This window comes from Electrona antarctica (assembly GCF_951216825.1).
Source record: "Electrona antarctica genome assembly, chromosome: 3".
Lineage (NCBI taxonomy): Eukaryota > Metazoa > Chordata > Actinopteri > Myctophiformes > Myctophidae > Electrona > Electrona antarctica.
In genome coordinates this window covers 29,941,958-29,963,813 of record NC_136808.1, presented here as the reverse complement: position 1 = coordinate 29,963,813, position 21,856 = coordinate 29,941,958, and the positions used below count along the sequence as shown (strand labels likewise).

General features: G+C 46.5%; 1 protein-coding gene across 4 annotated transcripts in view; it reads right to left on the bottom strand.

Annotated features, from left to right (window-relative positions):
- dmxl2 (Dmx-like 2) overlaps window positions 1-21,856 on the bottom strand; it is a 52,682-nt gene that overhangs the window by 14,267 nt on the left and 16,559 nt on the right. For 2 of the 4 annotated variants that reach the window (XM_079497264.1, XM_079497265.1), the window contains exons 13-39: window positions 21,381-21,610; window positions 20,708-20,910; window positions 20,109-20,230; window positions 19,908-19,997; window positions 19,599-19,698; window positions 18,679-18,798; window positions 18,293-18,520; window positions 17,322-17,605; window positions 16,973-17,139; window positions 16,234-16,882; window positions 15,242-15,562; window positions 14,110-14,229; window positions 13,425-13,560; window positions 11,851-11,961; window positions 11,493-11,662; window positions 11,300-11,397; window positions 10,996-11,161; window positions 10,014-10,278; window positions 9,640-9,845; window positions 9,076-9,477; window positions 8,710-8,892; window positions 8,317-8,613; window positions 7,227-7,418; window positions 5,855-5,931; window positions 5,134-5,264; window positions 1,613-1,858; window positions 1,037-1,219 (exon numbers count right to left, since the gene is read on the bottom strand). In XM_079497264.1, coding sequence (XP_079353390.1) covers window positions 1,037-1,219; window positions 1,613-1,858; window positions 5,134-5,264; window positions 5,855-5,931; window positions 7,227-7,418; window positions 8,317-8,613; window positions 8,710-8,892; window positions 9,076-9,477; window positions 9,640-9,845; window positions 10,014-10,278; window positions 10,996-11,161; window positions 11,300-11,397; window positions 11,493-11,662; window positions 11,851-11,961; window positions 13,425-13,560; window positions 14,110-14,229; window positions 15,242-15,562; window positions 16,234-16,882; window positions 16,973-17,139; window positions 17,322-17,605; window positions 18,293-18,520; window positions 18,679-18,798; window positions 19,599-19,698; window positions 19,908-19,997; window positions 20,109-20,230; window positions 20,708-20,910; window positions 21,381-21,610 — 5,497 coding nt within the window. The remainder of the gene's footprint in view (window positions 1-1,036; window positions 1,220-1,612; window positions 1,859-5,133; window positions 5,265-5,854; window positions 5,932-7,226; window positions 7,419-8,316; window positions 8,614-8,709; window positions 8,893-9,075; window positions 9,478-9,639; window positions 9,846-10,013; window positions 10,279-10,995; window positions 11,162-11,299; window positions 11,398-11,492; window positions 11,663-11,850; window positions 11,962-13,424; window positions 13,561-14,109; window positions 14,230-15,241; window positions 15,563-16,233; window positions 16,883-16,972; window positions 17,140-17,321; window positions 17,606-18,292; window positions 18,521-18,678; window positions 18,799-19,598; window positions 19,699-19,907; window positions 19,998-20,108; window positions 20,231-20,707; window positions 20,911-21,380; window positions 21,611-21,856) is intronic. The other 2 variants (XM_079497266.1, XM_079497267.1) reach the window with 1 other exon arrangement.

Below are 21,856 nucleotides of genomic sequence, written 5' to 3'. Positions count from 1 at the left end.
TCCTCTACACAGCATCTCAAAACAGTCAGCACCAACATAAGCACACTAACCAGCTGAACACAGGTTGGCTTCTCCTGTTGCCAGCAGCATTATAATATTTTCTAAACAAAACAACTGTATTCATAGCAAATTGTTGTGAATTGTGTGTGTAGTGTGTACAGTCTACATTAGCTGCTGCGCCCGCCACTGTACCTCTAAACTTACCCTGGCACTACCTGGTGCAGTACCTAATGGTCTATTTTCAGCTTTTGAGCGAGCTTACAGTGTATTTGTGCTGCTGGCTGCTTTCAGAAATTGTGTATAGGAAATAGCTTTGCCAGACTTTAGTATCAGGTTTGATTATAGATACTAAAGTGCGGTGGTACGAGCGGTGGTATTTTCTGCTATCCTTACTTACATGAAAGAAAATTATGGCTAAACAAGTCCACACCAATCTAATCGTTAAAAAAAAGACTATACACATTTAGCAACATACCGTTGCTATTTTGATTGCAAGTGCCTAAACAGAAATACGCAGGCACATCCATAACTCTGTTATTTCAGTTAGTCTAGCCACTCAGGGTACCTGGTATAGTGTCAGAGTCAGGGTTATTCTCAGAGGGCTGCTCAGCCTTGGTCACTGAACTCTGCTCGCTAGTCTTAGCTGCTGCTTCAGTGGCACAACAGGGATGACACACAATGAGGGTGAGAGCATACAGGACACACACAGGCATGCAATGCAATGCACACGTACACTACACACACTCGCGCACGCCACAGCACGCACACAAAAAGGCACAAGATGGCTTGTCAGAACATCGAACACAGAGCTGTTGGTTTGTAGTGCACTAGAGGAGGCTTTAATGTATTTTCATACAGGGCATTCAGTAGTAGTAGCTGCACAAGAGAGAGGAGTTACTGTAAGTCAAGCATCTGCAACAACACACACCTGCACAGTTAAACATGCACAGTCCTGCAAACCAGCAATCCAATCCTGCAAACTCAAACACTGCAATCCTGCAAAACGGCACTGCAAGCGACCAGCTCCGTTACTCACAGCTGGCCTTGGTTGCCGGCGACCCTGGAATAGACCCCTCTCCCCCTCGGACGGGGGGAGGGGGTCTTTGGGGGGGCTGGGTGATGACGGGGGCAGGGTTTAGGGTGGGGCTGCTCTGCTCAGGCCTTCCTGTCTCCTGAGCGTCCTCTGGCCTGGCCCTGGATGCCTCAAAATCGGCAGTCACTGAGACACAGAGGGCAAACTCACTCACACAGGAGACTACACACAGCACAGCGCGGCTCGGCTCACACAAAAGAGGATGGGACTGAGTGACGGAAGGTCCATCGAACCAGGTGGAGATCCACACGGGACCAGTGTTCAGATGAGACAGATGCCTCAGATAACAAACGGTCAGGATGTTGAGAGTTGTTGGACGGAGGAGAAGAGAAGGGAAAAGGTGAAGAAGTAGAAGAATAAGAGAGTTTGGAACAGGTAAGACTGGATAGGGATCCAATATCTAGAGAGAAGTGAGAGGGATCCAATATCTAGAGCGAAGTGAGAGGGCTGAATGGAGACGAGAATGGCACGATGACACCAAAAACAGAAGCAAGCTACAGTAGGTACCAGAGTACATACCTGGCGGGACCTCGGGCCTCTTGGGCTTGATGACGACTTTGGCCCCTCCTCCGAAAACGGCCGCCCACATGCGGTTGTTGAGCGGGTGGGCGGCCAGGCGAAAGAGCTCGTTGCTGTTGTGCGTGCCCAGGCCGTGGATGAGCAAGGACAGGTACACTGCCACCACGGCCTCGCACAGCAGCACGTTGAGCCGGGGCTGGCCCTCCTCTCTGGCCGACGCCATCAAGGAGATGAGGGACGACACACCTGGGTGCGGTAAAGAGCAGTGTTGTTTTTGGCAGCAAGTTTTGATTTTAGTTTTAGTCATATAGTCTCTTGAATAGTTAATTTAGTTTCAGTCACATTTTAGTCACCTGGAATGTTTTAGTGTTAGTCTAGTTTTAGTCGACTAAATGTCATAAGATTTTAGTCGACTAAATCTACAGTAGTTGATTTAGTCGACTGAAATGTATTTTGGCGGGCCTTGATGCCGTCGTAATGACTGATTTTACACTTGCTGAAAATAGCCGATCTACAAGCTCACAACGCGGCGCAGCGCGACGCGTTGTGAGCTTGTAGATCTGCTATTTTCAGGATGCAATCAAGTGTATAATGACTTATACTGGATCTTTTGTCCACTAGTCCAGGGCTACTCAACTTAAGATGGCTCAGGGGGCCGCAAGCCCAAATAATGTTGGTCATATTGGACTTTTTAGTCAGTGGTTTTCTAACACACAGTAGTCTAAAAATTGAGGAAACACACAAAACGGCCTACATTTCCATCTAGGATAGGCCAAACCTCATTGAACAAAATGATTGTCATGACATGGAATTATTAATAATGAAATTAAGTTACAAAATGAGGCTTTTATTCACAAAATGTGAAGAGACCAAGATGTCAATACTACTGAAATGAATAAGCCACATCACAGTCTCATGGACTGGTACAAATAATAATAACATAGCCTACCTATAAATTACAGTTTTGGTTTCCAGTGACATTCAGTCACACTACTGCTTACAAATTAAAAATAGTTTTATAAATCAGCTTTGATTTGGGCGACATCTGTTAAAGAGGAGGCAGGAGAGAGACAACATACATCGGGGGCGGTAAACGCCACAACTATACATGAGGAGAGAGAGAGAGAGAGAGAGAGAGAGAGAGAGAGAGAGATGGGAAGGGAGAGCGCGAGAGAGGGAGGGGGAGAGAAAGAAAGAGCGAGACACTTGAGTCTGCATTTTCGCCACTCAGGTATATGGACTTTATGGAGGTTCTGCTGTCTGCAGACAGTCGCGCGCATGCATGGTGCTTGTCACTGAGAGCGTTGTGCTGTTTTGACTTGATCATTCTGATAATAATGTTCAGAAGAAGGCACTTTCACACACATACCAGTAGTTTGATCCGAAACAAGCCAGGAGGATCTTCTTTGCACAAAGCACAAAACATGTTGTTTTCTGTCCACGCCCGTAACTTGTTTTGCATGTGACGGTGTTGTTTACCGAACGTGAGCCGATCTGTTCTGCAACAACGCGTCATGGATGCATGCTGCAGCTGTGCTGTTGTGGACTTGTAAATCGACAACAACACGCACACTTCTTGCCGCATGCCGTGCGTGGGTTGAGTAGTGCTGCACTAGTCCCTTCCTAACATTTTAGTCTAGTTTTTATTTGTTGACGAAATTGTCAGTATATTTAGTCTTAGTTTTAGTCATCATAGCTTAGTTTGTATTTAGTTTCCATTTAGTTTCCGTCAGTGAAAAAAGGTAGTCGACGAACATTTTTTGTCTTAAGTTTTAGTCGACGAAATCAACACTGGTAAAGAGGAAGATTAGGGTTTTTTGCAATAAAGCTTCCATGACATTATAGGACACTTTATTATTCTGCAATACAGAGTAGACCCCACTCACAGAGCATTTAACATGATGGTGTGGTTAAATGCGCTTTTCTGTTTTCTTCCCAGAGGCTACGGGGCTCTTATTATAGAACACCATCTGCCCCTCTTCCACTTGCCTCTCCCTTCCCCGGCTTTCTCATTTTCTCTTCTAAATTACAACGTTTCAAAAGTATGCCTCGTCCTTCTTGACAATGACAAATACAAGCTTTTCAGTCTTCTACTTAAAGAATTTCTACTTTGTGGAATGATAGCGCCATAATGAGGGACTTCAGTAATCAAAGCTGCTGATCCCATAGACCAGTGGTTTTCAACCCTTCATATCAAGGTCCATTATTTATTTGCCATTTGAGCCACCGACCACCATTTGATGAGATTTAGCAATCAAGACTATTTTGAATATTTGTATTTACTGTATGAATATTTATCTAGAAAATCTTGTCCACAACTACATGTTGTATTGATGTTGTTAGATAACAGGCAAACATTGATCAAAATAACAATTCTTCTACATTGTAATTGTGTAGACTTCTTGTAAATTAAGTAATCAAATGGACCCGCATTTGGTTTCATTTTACACTCTCAACCAGGTAAAGATCTAATAAGGCTCCATTTGGTTACCTCTTTGATTTGGTTACATTATTTAGCTGGGGAACCACCTGGAACCCCGGAACGGACCACTGGCGGTCCCCAGACCACTGGTTGAAAACCAGTGCCATAGAGGGTGGAAAAGCAGAGGGGATGGTGCCAGAGACAGAGGGTAGAACAAGCAGAGGGGATGGTGCCAGAGACAGAGGGTAGAACAAGCAGAGGGGATGGTGCCAGAGACAGAGGGTAGAACAAGCAGAGGGGATGGTGCCAGAGACAGAGGGTAGAACAAGCAGAGGGGATGGTGCCAGAGACAGAGGGTAGAACAAGCAGAGGGGATGGTGCCAGAGACAGAGGGTAGAACAAGCAGAGGGGATGGTGCCAGAGACAGAGGGTAGAACAAGCAGAGGGGATGGTGCCAGAGACAGAGGGTAGAACAAGCAGAGGGGGTGGTGCCAGAGACAGAGGGTAGAACAAGCAGAGGGGATGGTGCCAGAGACAGAGGGTAGAACAAGCAGAGGGGATGGTGCCAGAGACAGAGGGTAGAACAAGCAGAGGGGATGGTGCCAGAGACAGAGGGTAGAACAAGCAGAGGGGATGGTGCCAGAGACAGAGGGTAGAACAAGCAGAGGGGATGGTGCCAGAGACAGAGGGTAGAACAAGCAGAGGGGATGGTGCCAGAGACAGAGGGTAGAACAAGCAGAGGGGATGGTGCCAGAGACAGAGGGTAGAACAAGCAGAGGGGATGGTGCCAGAGACAGAGGGTAGAACAAGCAGAGGGGATGGTGCCAGAGACAGAGGGTAGAACAAGCAGAGGGGATGGTGCCAGAGACAGAGGGTAGAACAAGCAGAGGGGATGGTGCCAGAGACAGAGGGTAGAACAAGCAGAGGGGATGGTGCCAGAGACAGAGGGTAGAACAAGCAGAGGGGGTGGTGCCAGAGACAGAGGGTAGAACAAGCAGAGGGGATGGTGCCAGAGACAGAGGGTAGAACAAGCAGAGGGGATGGTGCCATAGACAGAAGGTGGAACAAGCAGAGGTGGTGTGGTGGTATTATTGGTTACCTGGCCACTGTGCTGGAGCAGAGGAGGGGGTGACGTGCTCCTCTATGCTCTCTGTGCGGAGTCGTCTCCTCTCACTGAGAAGCAGGCCCTGGTACACCATCCCTGTGAACTGGTTGGCCGCCGCCTGGCTGCTACGGACCATCACAGGAATGCACATCACTTAACAATTATGGTGCCTGGGATTTTTCTTTTCAGAATAAAAAGGCGCTAGAGTGCCAAGCAGATGAGGGAAGATTTGACTCTGAAATCCCCCACCTTTCATTTCCCCCTAAAACTGGGGAGGTGAACTGCTCCATTACTACATCGCCTGCGTGAAACTGATCTCTTTAGAAGCGTTAATATTCTTACCGAGATGCATGATGAAGTCAGAAATGAGGACAGAACGTCGCCGTTATGATCAGTCTAGGCTGAGGCAGCTTAGATTCAGAGAAAATAAGGAAGTTTGTCGGCCCGTACACCAGGAAGTGAATGGCTGCGTGCACAGCAAAACAGGTCCGGGACGGGCTGAGAAATGCGTTGCCTAGCAACGGCCGCTGTCAAAATTGTAGCGATCCCGTTTTATATCGATACAATTTTCGGTACTTTTACTTCTACTCCACTACACCTCAGAAGCAAATATTGTACTATTATTGTACTCGTGAGCGTGATATACAAGGCATTGCTATTTGTAGAACTACATGTGTGTGTATGTAAATGTGAGCATGTGCATGCGTGTGTTTACCTGTAACTGTGGCTGTCACACAAGGCTTGGTAGATGCAGGCAGACAGAGAAGCAGCCAGTGTGTGCAGGGTATTCACCTAAGGGGTGGGTTTGCAGAAAGAGACACACATTTCAATAATCCGGCCAATACCTGAACACACTCCTTGTCGCTTAACCCTGCTAGTGGCAACGCCACGTTTTATTGTCTCCACCAGGCCGAAGGCATGGGGAGAGAGTATGTTTTGCACTCCGTCCGTCCGTCCGTCCGTCCGTCCGTCCGTCCGTGTGTCCGTCCGTCCGTCTGTGAACAGCTAATCTCTGGCACCGTTGGCTTGATCGCAGCCATACTCTGCACACACACTCCCTGGATGCCAGAGCTGAACCTCTGCTCCAAAGTTTTCACATTGGCCTGTTATAGCGCCACCAGGAGGCCGCTTTGTGCAAAACAAATGTTTTGACAGTACCTACAGATTTTGTCCAAACATTACGCAAATTGGTACACAGTCTCTCTAGAGCCATTCAACGAAAAGGGTCTTTCAGATTTTTCAGACTCCATCCTGATTGGCTACGATTGGCTTCCAAAGTTAGCAGGAGTGCTCCATTTCAAACAAAATGCTGCAAATCATGAACACATCTTGTGATTTCCGTGAAATTTTGCACGCACATTCCCACTAGGCCGAGGAAGAAATGCCACTTGAATATTTTCAACTCAGCCTCATGGTGGCGCTATAACTGGCCGATTTGTGTTTTTACCTATAACTGCACCGATCTGTGTAAAACCATGTATGCACACTCCCTAGAGGCCAAGGAAAAACCTTTGCCTGGAATTTTTCACATCTGCTCTTTATAGCGCCACCAGGAGGCCGACATATGTAAAACACATTTTCACGCACATCGGTACACATGCTCTCCATAGTCATGTGATCATGTGATTTGTTTGATTTCTCATAATTATCCATCCTGATTGGCTACGATTGGCTTCTAAAGTTTTCAGGAGTAGCCCGTTTTGTACAAATCACCACAACTCCTCAACGCAGCGTCCGATTGCGGTGAAACTGTGCATGCCTATTCCCACTACTAGGCTGAGGAAGAAATGCCACTTGACAGTTTTCAAATCAGCCTCATGGTGGCGCTACAACAGGCCAAGTCGCGACACACACACACACACACACACACACACACACACACACACACACACACACACACACACACACACACACACACACACACACACACACACACACACACACACACACACACACACACACACACACACACACACACACACACACACACACACACACACACACACACACAGAAGGGCACTTTTTCTAGTTTGACATGTTTTGCGCTTGTATAAATAATAAAAGCTAGATCTGAGACAAGGTCTGACCCGGTCGTCCAGGATGATGGGGTGGGGCGGGAGCTCCAAGAGGACGATGGTGTGGAGGATGTCGTGGATATGGTTGCTAAGGTGAAGCACTGGATTGGCTATGACCGTCTTCGTGGCAGCGATGCTGGCAGATAGCAGGGGCAGTGTGGTGGGCAAGGGCAAGGGAGACTGAAGCTGCTTCACTGTGGTCTCCTACACAGAAAAATAGAAATAGAATACGTTAACATTTATCGACCCTAAATACGGGTTAAAGGAGAATTCCATACTAAAAGGCGTTCTTACCTTTCTTTGTAGTTGTTACGTCCCCACCAAAGAGGTCCAGGTGTTATTTTGTGCAAAAGCTCCTTATTGGCTATTTCCCCTACCATAAGCCCTAAATGAATTGCATTGAAGTGAATGGGAATTGAATGGGGCTATGGGGTGTTGTGCTAATTCGCTTATTTCTTTTTTTTCTATTTTTTTTTGTATATATCCTCTCTTCATAATGTAAATAGTATCCCAAGCGGCACACTTTACTACTTATTTCGATGGAAATAAGCGAATTAGCACAACACCCCATAGCCCCATTCAATTCCCATTAAATTCAATGCAATTCATTGAGGGCTTATGGTAGGGGAAATAGCCAATAAGGAGCTTTTGCACAAAAAAACACCTGGACCTCTTTGGTGGGGACGTAACAACTACAAAGAAAGGTAAGAAAGGTAAGAAAGTTTTCTAGCATGGAATTCTCCTTTAAACAATTGAGGAAAGAGTGCCCATTTATCAGACCATTTATCAGCTTAAATCTTATAGCGTTTCAGTTAAAATTATTTTCTTCTCATTTCTTTGTGCCATCACTTCCAATTCCACTTGTTTATTCTGTATCCTGTACGAGTTCCCTTTCCTGATTGCTTAAAATGTGTATCTCGATCTGAAAATGCATTTTCTGAGACCACTGCTACTGAAGATACACTTTAGCAATAAGTACTGAGAATGAGAATATACAGTTACTGTATTTAACACTTATTTTAACAGAAATAAATAAATACATCACTTACTGTACCGTACTGTTAATATGTTATTAATTATTGTTATTAATTATTGTCATCACCTGCTGGCTCTCTTGCAGCAGGAAGATGAGCTCCATGCGTACGGAGGTGACTCCCCCTCCCTTGGCCCCGTGCAGGCTGCAGTAGGAGAGAAACACCCTGAGCAGGGCCTGGTTCTTCCTCAGCCATGCCTTCCTCCTCTCCGAGTGCACTTGCTTGGCCTGCAGACGCCGGCGTTCCATCTGGTGGCGCTCGTAGGTGCCGGCCTCCATGTGCTCCAGGGCGTCATCGGGAATGTCCAGCGATGCTCCACGCTCGCGCCAGCGCTCTGGTTCCTGGCTCTCCTCCTTACCCTCCACCTGCGGGGTCAGAGGAACCGGCGGCACGTCAAGAAAACGACATGTAGGCAAACGTCTAAATTTAGAGACCGTTGAACGTCAGTCACTAACGTGCACCTTGTAGTTGCAGATCTTGTGCATGGCTCCTATTTCCTTCTCCAACCAGTTATAGAGTTGGAAGCGGAGCTTCCCTCCGTCCACCTCGTAGCCGGTGGCCAACGTACGCAGCTCCGTCATCAAGATCTTCAGACAGGCACGGAACTTCAACTGCTCTGCTATTACGTCCACCTCTGACTCGCCCTGACAGAGGAAGTTATAATATGCATTTGTTTTCTTCTTTAGGTTAAGTAAGCCCATAATGACAGCACAATGTACAAAGGTGGTTTCCTCTTCACAGTTTTGTTTATTCAAGATTTCAGGGTATACAGTAAATCAAACAATATGACAGTATGTGTGACACACCCCACAAAGGCGGTTTCCTACCGGAGAGTCATCCCTCTGCAGTGCAGGTTGGCCACTCCCTGAGGTCTGCTCTGCTCCGGTTTCAGACTCATATTTCTTCATCATCAGACCTCCATCAGCATCATCATAGTCATCTTCGTCCTCCTCCTTGTCTGCTTCCCAGTCCAACTGAAGCCCCTCGTCTTCCTTGACCAGAGGCTGGCTCCAGTCCAGTCCGCCTGCACCATCGTCGGCTCCCCAGGCTTGGATAGGGGCTGCCGGTGTGGCCCAATCCGCTGCACTTCCCTGGGTGCCGTTCTCCAGCGGCTGGCTGGAGCTGATATTGGCCAAAGACGAGCGTTTACTGAGGGGTGAGGAGCCAGATGTCTTGGTCACCTTGGGGATCTTGGAGAGCACCTCCAATGCCAAGACCGGGCAGCCGACCTACAAAAGATAAGCAACAAGATAAGTAAGGAGTGAACCTCCAACAGTGTCTAATTACAGATGTCCTGTAGACATTCCTCTATCTTATCAAGCTAAAAAGTTAAGCATATTAGTTATATGCTTAACTTGTTTTATTTATTTTCTACTGTAAACGCTGCCCACCTTGAAGTGTGCATTGGCGGTGGTGAAGAAGAGCTTGCGTTCTATTAGGTTGATCTCATCAGCACTGCTCCTCTCTGCGGTGAGGCCGACGGTTGCCGTCACGGTGCCTTCTGGGTTGGCAAAGTGGCGGCGGATGATCAGGGGGTGTGTCCTCAAATAGTTGTAGAAACTGAACACCACAGGGTTGCACGACTTCACCATCACATCTAAGGAGGAGTGATGAGGAAGGGAACAGGGGCACAGGAGAACAGACGTCACTACTAGGATGTCTATAGCTTTGTTCTTTTACTGTGGTTCCCCGCAACACTACGATTAATTATGTGTAGATTTATACAGTAAGATAATACTGGTCGAAACATGATTCTATATCTGACCATGGTTCTCGTCATCCTCTTTGGGGATGCGCTCCAGCAGCGTGCCCAGGGCTTGGGTGTAGTCCTTCAAGATCCAGAAGCCGATGCTGCGGAGGAAGGGATCTGGATGGATCTTAGAGCAGTGATAGCCACTGCCGTCCCTGTTGCAGCCCAGGACCTTCTCATAGAGGAGACCCTGAGAGGTGGAGGAGGTCTCAAAGTCGGCCTCGTACAGCCTGGCCACTATCATGGCCAGCTGGAGGTCTTCCATCTTCTCCAATAACACCTAGACATCAAACAAACAGCATAAATGAGGGTGGGGGGTTGCAAACTTGCGACTCATCTGAAAGCAAAACCTAGGATGGGTGAAATAGTATTGATTGATTGATTGAAAATTGTATTAACAGTTTGCAGAATTACAGTACATTTCAAGCACAAACTCAATACAAAGGCTGTTAACTGTGAGTGGACGACCCAATTAAGCATTACACTTGTTTACAACAGGGTCCACCATGTTCAATTCATCAAAACATTTAGAGACTTACAAATAGACACTTCTATATAGACAAACAGTATTGCAATATACCGGGCTGACAAATTCATTCTACATCTTTATGCATCGTTTCTTGGTTCAAAGGACTTCTGTAAGAGCCTTTATGCACTAGTGGAGCTCACAGGAAAATCCATATGTGCTTCATTTAAATCTCTCTCTTCACCGTGTGGTGTGGCAAACCCAGAGCAAGGTGGATTACATAAGATATCTACATGCCTCATCTGTCAGGTTTAGACTCATGTGGTTTAAAGGATTAGAGAATATCCAGCTCACAGAATAGAACTGTAAATGATTACATCTTTCCCTCATACACGCACCAGCAACTTCATTTTTAGGACATTCAAAAATAGCAACACAGATGAAATACTTGTGGTTTGTGTACAGTACAGTATATCTGTGTGTGTGTGTGTGTGTGTGTGTGTGTGTGTGTGTGTGTGTGTGTGCACGCACCTCTATGGCATCTTTGAGCGACCCAGCCAACAGGAAGAATGCTGCAGACTGTTCAAAGCGCTGCTTTCCCAGCAGGGAGAAGGCATTTTTCAGAGCTGCCTTTCGCCAACGATCTTCAGTGAAGTTATTCTTGAAAAATGCAGTCATCTTTTCATCATGCTGGGACCTGCAGGAGGCAAACCAAACATTAGGGCTTTTGAAATCAAACGGATATATTCCATTAAAGTAATCAAAATAAAATAAATCCCCAAATAATAACCAAATTCCCAAATGTTGTGTGCGAGAGCTTGAATAGTTTACCCACCTAAACAGGCCCCAGAGGACAGCCTTCTTTTTCATGGCCAGGAAGAACAGAGCACCATCCAATGGGTCGTTATTTCTCTGGAATGCAGCTTTACCCACCTAAAAACACACAGAAACAGCCATTAGACAACATGTTAACCAATCGGACGGTGGGTGCCACTGGAAAACTCTAAACTGCTTCTATCGCCCAATACCTTCTCTACCATCTTGCGCAGTGTGTTGATATTGCGGATCCACCAGCCCACCCCCACAGCTCTGAGCTCAGACCACTGAGGGTCTCCTCTTTGCATGGCTGGGATCATGTTCAACATCTCCTCCTCTGCCTCAGAGTGGAAGGCCCACGCAAAGTGACATGTTGACAGGCCTGTCAGGGATGGGGGAGGGAAGGAGAGAGAGGGAGGGAGTCTTGAGTCATTCTTCAGGATCACTTTCCTGGAATATGAAATCATGACTCACAAACTCTGACAAGATAGTATTAATACTGTTATTAGAGCACAGTACTGTGTTAATGTCAGAGCTTATCTATGGTGCGCGCATGTGTGTGTGTGTTACCCTGGTGGAGGAGCTGCATGCGGTACAGGGGCGGAAGAGAGGTGAGCAGACAGGTGTGTAGTCGCATGGCCATCAGGTACCTTAACCCACACTCATCTAGAGCCTCGCCACCTACACACACATGCAACAGAGAACTGCATTTATTTAAAACAAACAAACAATGGAATAGCAATATTTGTCTACATGTGTGCAGTAAAAAAGGCCTTTAGAAATCTAGTGTCAGTGAAGTTCATAATTATGTCAGGCACCATCTGGCCAGACAATGTCTGCCTGTCCCTGAACCTTCCTACCCACTTCATGCTTACTTAGCACTGGAACAATCTGCCTCTCAAAAGACTAAATAAATAGAGCAGAAAAATGTTGTGGGGGAAAAAAGACAAGGATAAATATGTTTCAGCATAGTAGGATAAACAATGGTGTTGAGGTTAGCACATATTGGTTGATGGCTGTGGGATTATATGACCACATACTGTACCAAAGAACACGCAATCAGCTTTTATTCTGATAACCTTTCGTTAATACACTATCATCTCTTGCTAAGGGCTCATAGACATTCAGGCGCTGCAATTAATATCACACACACACACACACACACACACACACACACACACACACACACACACACACACACACACACACACACACACACACACACACACACACACACACACACACACACACACACACACACACACACACACACACACACACACACACACACACACACACACACACACACACACACACACACACACACACACACACACAATCAGGTTATCTTTTAGGAGGAAAATGTACAGTAACACATGCCCACTGAAGAGCAGCTGTCGGCTGTCTGCTCAGCCAGCGAAGCAGGCAGACAGCCTGCCACGTTGAATGAGACAGTGTTGGAACTACAGTAAATAGTTTTGGGAGGCTAAATGTTTTCTACTGCCAAGTGTCTGCATCAACTATGATTACAGATCAAAAAGTTGTTAAACGTACCAGTACAAAGCGATTGACCATTCTCCCTTAAGCCGAGCTGAGTCGGGGTACAAAACTGTTCATTCGAGATTGGTCGTTGCCTCAGAGATGGGCAAGCATGTATCAAAACACAGATTATGATCACTATAAAATGATTGATATCTCTCTCTCTCTAGGTTTATAGATATCGCTACTACGCTAGATAATCTATCTGTAAATGCACCAAGTCTCTGTGTGTATTCGTTCGGCCCACCAACTTCAAATTTGACACACGCGTTCCACACCCCAACAGGGAGTGCAGTGCCCGCGTGGATCGGTCTTTTTTTTCGACTCGCGACCCGCTGTAAACTGTAATCACATTGCACGAATATATCGTCTATCGGCGAGTTTTGGCCAGACGATGGGCGATGGGAAGATTTTGCTATATCGCCCAACCTTAATCTGCATAGACTCCATACATGGCCATAAAAGGGACACAGACATAATAACAGGCTGGGGCATGCATTTTCAACTTGCATTGTTCCAAGTAGACCAGTGCCCAACGGGCACCGGTCGGTCGGTCAGTCGGATGGACGGACGGACGGACGCAGGCACAATTAGCCCATGCTCACCTGAGTACTGCTGGTCAGTTGAGCTAGTGACCTCGGCGCTGGTGGTTGCCACAGTATCAGCCAGGGCCACCAGGAACATCTGCTCCAGTCTGGTCAACCCTGGAAGGCTAGAGTGCATCAGGTGACTGGACAACACCTGAACAGAGACAATGGGAATCGTATTATCTTTCAATGTGGGCATGGGAATCTTATTATCTTTCAATTCTGGTAAGTACTCTTTTAAGTGGAATTGCCACATTCCAATAGCCAACATAAAATGACATGGAAGGAATGCTGATCTTTTTTTTCTTTCCTCTGCACCCGTGTGTGTGTGTGTGTGTGCGTGTGTGTGTGTGTGTGGATGGAGAGAGAGGTTAGGAATACGTGATGGACAGACAAGCACATGTAATGTACTCTTTCTTTACCTGGCTGTAACCTATCTAATGTACTGTATGTCAGAAGAATGTCGGTCATCAAAAAATGCACTTTTTGAAGTCCACACACACATCAGTCACAAGACGCCCACATTGATGATTATGTAGACTCATGTTTCGTCTGTTCTTTTAGCACCACAGTTTTCTTTGTTCAAATTCATTGACATATTTCATTGAGGTTTAGAAAACAATGATAGGTTAGGACAGGACATTCTTTGTGGGTACATTGGGATGCAGCCAGAATGAAGCCCTTGACTGAACTGCGTCCATACCTGTGCATGTTCTGGTCCAAAGTAAGTAGGGCCATACTGGGAGAGGTTGATGAACCGTGATTTCTTCTCCGTTTTCTCAGTAGCAAAGCTCACAAAATCATCTGTGGTCACTGCTTGCACCTAGAACACAGGCATATTAAGATGTTTTGAGGACTTTTGAGGATATTATTTTTTCAACAATGTATTTATTTTCCTTTTTCCACACAAATGACAATACAAATATACAAAGAAACAACACTGAACATTACAAGACAATTACTGATATAAAGAAAGCAAAACAACAATAACCAAAAAAAAGACAAAACAAAAAAACAACAGCACTACTCCTCTTCAGCTCCATCCTCCTGAAACATTTCTTGTTTGTCCTTGTTTGTCCTTGTATGTAATCTTTTCCAAAGGTAAACATAAAGACAATTCCCTGAACCACTGTGTAATACTTGGTTTGTCTGGCCTCTTCCAGGTCAATGCTATCACTCTCTTAGCTTGTAAAATACATATATATATAAACATTTGTTCATTACGCTTTATCTTGTGTCCCTCTGGATATAGAACGAGCAGGAAGAACTTTGGATCTGGTACAATATTTATTGACAAAATCTTCTGTATTTCCTGCCCGACCTTCCCCCAAAACTCCATCAATTTTGGACAGGACCATAGACAGTGGAACAATGTGCCTATATCTTCACCGCTGGTGCATACATCCGGAATACTTTTGAGGATATTTAACCATAAAACTGTCTATTTGAGTGAGTGCTGGGTGTGCACCTGAACAATAATATTGAAATTTGGAGGGGTGCACTGTTGAATGAATGTCAGTGATACATAATGTGAAAACAGGAGGATGTGCGGATTACTGTATTGTCATTGTTTTGGATTAAACACTGTCTGGTATGCGGTCAGGCTTAGGCTTGGCTCAGGGAAGAGGACGCCCCTGCCATGCATAGTCCACCATGGCACCGTTGGAGGTGCGACAAAGAAAGCAGGAAGACCATCCTTCTGTATGAAATAATTCTAATGTCTACTGTCTTCCATTGTATTATATGTAGTAGGTTGTATTTTTACTGTGGACTCTTCGACATAGTCAAATTCTAATCCACGTTATGCTCTAGTCTAAATTCTGGGTTCTACCTACCTGGAAGAGGTCATTATATTGGTCCTCTGTGTTCTTCTGCACCCCGTCAACCTCAGCCCCCTTGGCAGCTTCCTCCGGTCCCTTGTAGGAGGTGTCCAGATCAGCGGACAGCAGGGCGTAGAGGGGCAGGGGAGGGATGGATTTGATCTCTGTGTAGTCCCTGCCACCGTCGCGGCCTGCCACAATGGTGTCTTTGGCCGTGCTGCCAGTCACACTGATGGTCCTGGACAAGTGTCTCCTGGATCCACCCTCACCCGCCTCCACATCTCTCACCACAGCAACCTCCCCGGCAATGCACTTGACCAGGTGCGACAAGATAGCCTTGGTAGATGCACGTGAGAAAAGCAAAAGATGTGATTATTATTATCGGTTTATAATTTCTTAACTAAGAATAAACAATTAATTTGCGTTAGCTTTTTGGGAATGTTTAATTGAGAGAAACAGAACTTTTTTTTTTTTTGCTTTAAAATTTTATCCCACGATTTTGCAACCCATTTTTTCACCCAGTGTCAATTATCTATTCTAATGTAATCTGCCTCTGCCAACCTGAGGGCGGGGGCAGTGGACTGACCTCTTGCTTCCTTTTATGCATGAGGAGTCCAAGCTGCTTCTTTTCACCTGACAGGGGGGGGGTTCCCTGGCTGGGCGTAGCACGTGGAAGGAACACGTTATTCTAACATGTCCTTTCCCCTCCATCAGGCGCCCCCGCTGGCCAGGGGGAGGTAGTTTAGAGACCAGGATTACACACATGTTTTTGTGAGGGTACCTACCCTATAGGACACGGGGAGAACATGCAAACTCCACACAGAAAGGCCCTTTCGCCAAACCTGCCTCGGGTATGGGCACTGATGACGCGGAGGAGAGAACGCGCCACCATCGCCCACCGCGTCCCAAGTGGGAATCGAACTCAGGACCTTCTAGCTGTGAGGCGACAGCACACCAGCTGTGAGCCACCGTGCCCCCTGAGAGAAACAGAACTGAAGCAGACGTACCTTGGCGCGGCGAACCTTGCCCAGGTCCATGAGCTCCAGCAGCTGTGTGGGATGGTACTGGGGGAGAGTGGGTGATAGGGAGTGAGCCGCCTCAAAGAGCCCCCCATCCTGCAGTCCTGCTGGGGCACGAAGAGCCTCGTCCACCCCGGCGCTCCCTTCGAACACACTCTTAGACCGGGCTCTTCCTTCAAATGCAGAGGAGGCTACGGTCTGGCCGACGATGTTGTCCCCAGAAGACAGACTGGCGTCATCTCCTTCACCAGGCTTTCTGTCCTGGCGCCACTGGGCGTACACATGCATCTCGCAGTCCATGCCCACCACCAGGATGCCGTCCCGCACCCAGGACAGGGAGACGGGCAACGATGGCGTGCCGTCCACCGAGGACACCAGGTCCACGGACCTGAGCAGGATCCACCGCGAGCGAATGCCTTGTTTGATGCTGCCCCCTAGAGGCAGGGTGATGACCGCCACACCTTCCTTGCTGCTGGTCTGCTCGTTGACCATGCCAGAGATGCGGCCGTACATGAGGATGTTGGATCCGATGCCCACGGTCAGGATGTGAGAGCCGTCTTCCTTGGACAGCCAGTCCAAGTGGACATAGTGCTTGATGTTGGGAGAACTGTGGTCTCTGCTCATGTACAAGTCAGATCTGAGATGAAGACGGAGAGATTAGTTGTAAAATCATGACATCAACCCTTTGATATCCGCAACAACCAATGTTAGTGTTTTGTGTACTGACCTGCTGTAGACAAACAGGTTGGAGTCAACGCTGACTGTGGGATCCAGAGTGGAGGAGGGTCTGGTGAAGTCATCCAAGTGGAGGGTCTGCTCCAACACCCACTCAGAACCGCCAGTAGACTCACACTCATAGATGGACACGTGCATGGAGAAGTCCCCTCTAGAAACCTGGCACAGGAGGACGGAATGGAATGAATTAAGAAAGGGATATATAGAAACATACCGGCTCACTTCAACCCTTGATCCGATAAATCAAATTGGGAGTCAACTCCAATGAAATATCGGGTCGAGGGAATAACAAAGAAATCCATCTGTACTGCATGGAAATGAATCCAGAAGCTATAGCCAACCTGTGCCTGCCATGGCTGTTTGAAGGCCACCGCCAGCCGGCCGGTGTAGGAGCAGGACACCGCTACGGGACGTCCCGACACACACACCGCACTGTTGTTGTCCTCCTCCTCGTTAAGCAGGGCCCAGGGTTCCCAGTGGTACGTCCGCCCGTCCTCTCTGCCCTCCTCCACCTCATCACCATCCACGGCACAGCGCCAAAAGCGTACGCGGGAGTCCGAGCAGGTGGTGACAATCAGGTAAGGTGCCAGACACACCGGGTAGATGGAGGAGGAACTCAGGTGTCCTATAATATAGGAGATGAGAGGGGGGAAAGGAGATAGGATTAGCAAATGTTTACTCATTACTCTACTCATTCTGACCTTTCACTTTGTAAGTGGTTCTGGATAAGGTACAGTACATGCCTAAATTGTATGCAATTGATATTGGGGAAATAAATCCTAAGCAAATCCTGCCGCCACCTAAAGGTTACAAATCATCTGTATTAGGTTTAAATTGGTACACTGGTCAACTCTGCTGTTTTTAAATGTGTTCTATAATACAGTTGGATTGGATCTCAAAGTGCTTTACAGAAAATATCAAAGAGACACAAATAAGAGTACACGAAACACAAGTCGGAGATAAAAACACAAATAATCATAGGAGCACTATTTTGTGTAGGACAAAAATAGACACTAAGCCGATTTGCTCAGACACTATACTTAAAATTGTCCATTCATTGTCAATGGGAATGTAATGTTTGTGTAAGACGAAAATCTACACCACTAGCTGAATATAGGAGGGACTAGCGCCCCTCAAAAATAAAAACAAAGGTTGGTTACAGATGTAAGTGTAAAGCAATACAACTAGAGCTAAAGAATGAATATGTTAGATATAGGTGTGTCAATGTGATCATGCCAAATGACAATAGTCAATAGTAATGATTACATATTGACAACCCAAAATATAGCACACAGTGTATGCCTATTCCTACCTGCAGAGGGAGTGGCCCGGGTGACCTCCACTCCGTGGGGCAGATCGAGCCTCTTGCTGTACACAAGCTTGGAGCTGAGGATCAGCTTGCTGGCTGACTGCAGGTTGGCTGTGGAAGTCGATCGGGGCAATGGGGTGCTGGGGGAGGTATCTGGGGAGGAGTCAGCGTTCAGTGCCTGATTGGGTACCATGAGCTGGCTCTGGAAGCCGTAGTCTGGACTCGGCTCATCTGAAATGAAAACAAGGGGACAGAGTTAGTTAGTTCAACAGAATCTCAAACTTAAAAAAACATCCAACCATTTGCATTAGTGCTCACAATGATCTGTTAAGAACACGTGATTTAAATAATAATAATAATATGAATGCATAATTATATTCTCCACTCACCCATGCAGGCATGGACAGACTTGAGATGGAGGTGCCACATCTGTAGGACAGAGTTCTTGTTGAGATCCTTCTCTATCACAACCAGGAAGAACTTCTCAGAGAATGGGGGAGGGATGTAGTCTGGAGGAGAGCAAAAACATTCAGACTCACAATTGCTTGTACAATCCTGAAAGAATCCTTAAACATAAGGATGTTTCTGAAAATGCAACAAACGCCTAATTTGTTAACCTTTCGCTTACCAGTCCATTAGATAGCATGCAGATTAACACTTTCATTGCCCGGAACTATTTAATCCATTACATTCATGCGCCCAGTCGATTTATAAACACGGACACCTTTTCCGGACGGACCGGCGGAAGTTGATGATGTGTGTGTAGCAGCTAACAATAGCCACACCACTCTAGAGTCGATCGACAACAACGGGAGACAAGAATAAATCTATCGAGACTAGCGACTGGACCGCGGAGCGCCGTCTAACACAGGATATTTTTTCATAAAAAGACGAGATGATTTAGATCGCGAGTTATGAACGTTTTAAGATTTTCGTTTTCATCAGCTAAACAGAGGAGGGAGTTTTTCGATGACGTCTCACTCTTGCGCGTCACCGAGGAGAGCCCAGGAGGCGCGCCTTAGCTATCACCAACCAGTTTAGCATAATAGTGTTAGCCAAAGACAGACAGATCAGGGAGAAAGAATCCCTCAACACAATTAACTATAGCTAGCTAGCTAACTTAACAGCTGACCAACAATTTTTGGTATCCAGGAAACAGAATGGAGGTTCATATGTGTTGAATGTTCACTGCTATTGTCCATTTGAAACCATCTACAGAGAGCAGAAAGTAAACCCCAGTAAAGATGCAACCAAACTGTACCCGTAAGGGTCACGGAGGAATTGACTGTAATAGTTAAGTGTGTGCTACCCTCGGTGGAAGGGAAGTACAGCTCTGCTTCTTCCTGAGGCTTATAACCCAGGATGAAGTCCTCCTGGAACACATGCAGCAGCTGGGTGTTGGAGCCACACTGGAACCACAAAGCAAACACAATACAACAGGTTTACTTCATCATCATCATTTTTCGACCACAGTCGAGATCATGGATTTCACAATGCCACGCCAGACTTTCCGGTCCTTCATTGCCATCCCCAGATAGATAGATTAGATAGATTAGATAGATAGATAGATAGATAGATAGATAGAGCTATATATTTTCGGTTAACTGTCCAGCCCTACCTGGTTGGTGATGACATCCAGCTCGATGATGCATCCTGGTCTGGCAGTGGACTGTTGACTCACAATGTTGAAGACCTCTCCCACCAGTTTCTACACACACAAACGCACACACACACCCCAATTATGTATGTAGGTATTTCAAATTAGACTGGTATGGTCCTTTAAGTGTACTTTTAGTTTGTTTGTCTTGTGTGCACTCACAGATGTCTCAGGATCTGACAGCTCATCAAGTAGTTTCCGGGCGTCAACCACAGCTTGGTACAGGCGCAGGTTTTTACCATCTGATGCCACAAAGCAGGCACTGGCGCTGTTACAGTAGGTTCCTAAATAACACAAACGGGCTCCATGTAATTTGCAGATTGATTTATCACAACATCGTACAATAACTAACCCAAATATTTTTTTTGGGCGGGGGTGGGGGGGCGGGGGCATGTAGCTTATACAAATACATTGAAATAAAAGTATATGCCCTGTAAAAGTGTATTTTATATATTACTGTATATATAGATCATGTGCTTTTATATTCATCATTTTCGAATTACAGGTAGTCTTCAGGAAGAAAAGGTCACTGCAGTGTCCTGATGTTAAAATAATGTTCTTGCAAAGATTAGGTAGGTAGATAACCTTGAATGCCTCAGTATGACTCAGCATTCAATATATTGACAATAGTTAACTTTTAACAAGAACCTGTTTGCACAGCAGCGCCATAACTTAAACAGAAAGGAAGTTAAACATTACATTCATCAATGCAGACACTGTGCATATTTGTGTGTGTGTGTGTAGGTGTACCGAGTACTGACCAAGCACGGAGCTGGGCACCAGTGTGGGCAGCCAGGCTACATTGCTGAAGGCAGAGGTGTGCAGGGAGTTGATGCGGGCCAGCTCTGAGACCCCTCCAGTGCAGGACAGGGGTCCGATGTGGTCGACCCTCCACAGGATCAGCTCACTGTAGATGGCGTTTGGGTCATGGAAGGTCCTTGTAGCTGCATTACGAAGCTGCTTCCTGGAAATATACGAGTACAGAGCTCACATCTCCTCTACTGGGCAACACGGTCATCCACTCACTGATTATTGTAACGTCTCTTACACTTGATGTAAAGTACACAGTATAGCTTATGTGCAAAACGTGACGTATAAATAAAGTTTGGCTTGAATGGGGTGCAGACGTTTATCCGACATACCAAAAGTCTGACACAAAAGTCTGGTTAAAAATTACCGGTGCAAGTCCGACATGCGTTGTGGGTTAAAAATCACCCGTGCTGCGGGTTACAAATCACCCGTGGCCGGTTACAAATCACCAGTGGCTCCCGGCATGCGTTGCCAGTTACAAATCACCCGTGCTGCGTGTTACAAATCACATGTGGCGTCCGAGTGCGGTTAGGGTTAGGTTAGTGTTTGAGTAGGGTGTCGGACTAATGACTGGTATGTCGGAACAAATGCCTGCACCCCCTCCTGAATCCCCTCCTCCAATACCTGGGCAGTCCTCTGGGCGGGGTCAGGGAAAGGCTATGCTCCCCATCCAAGCTGCTGGGAGCGGAGGGCGGAGTGAGCAGGGCGTTGTGGTGGGAGGAGGTAAGCAACAGCGGCAGAACCGTGTGGCACGCCTGGTCGTTTAAGTGGAACCGGTGGCCGCAGTAGCGAAACTTGTGAGACACGGTAAGAACATTGGAGAAGGCCGAGCGCTCAGCGAAGGTCACTGCCCACTGTAGACAGAGTCAAGGAAGATGTCATTATGAATGTGCATACTGTACATGTACTGTGCATGAACTTTCAGTAATATGTAATTGATTGTTAGCACTTATGTAGCCAGCTATTAATGAATTAATTATTGTAGTCTCTGCCGTGCCTTCCATTCTGAGCGAATTTGCTTGAGGCTAAAATTACCCCAGGTCCGTGGACCGAAAGTTAAAGCCACCAACGTGGCCGTAAACAACGCTCGTTTTGATTAG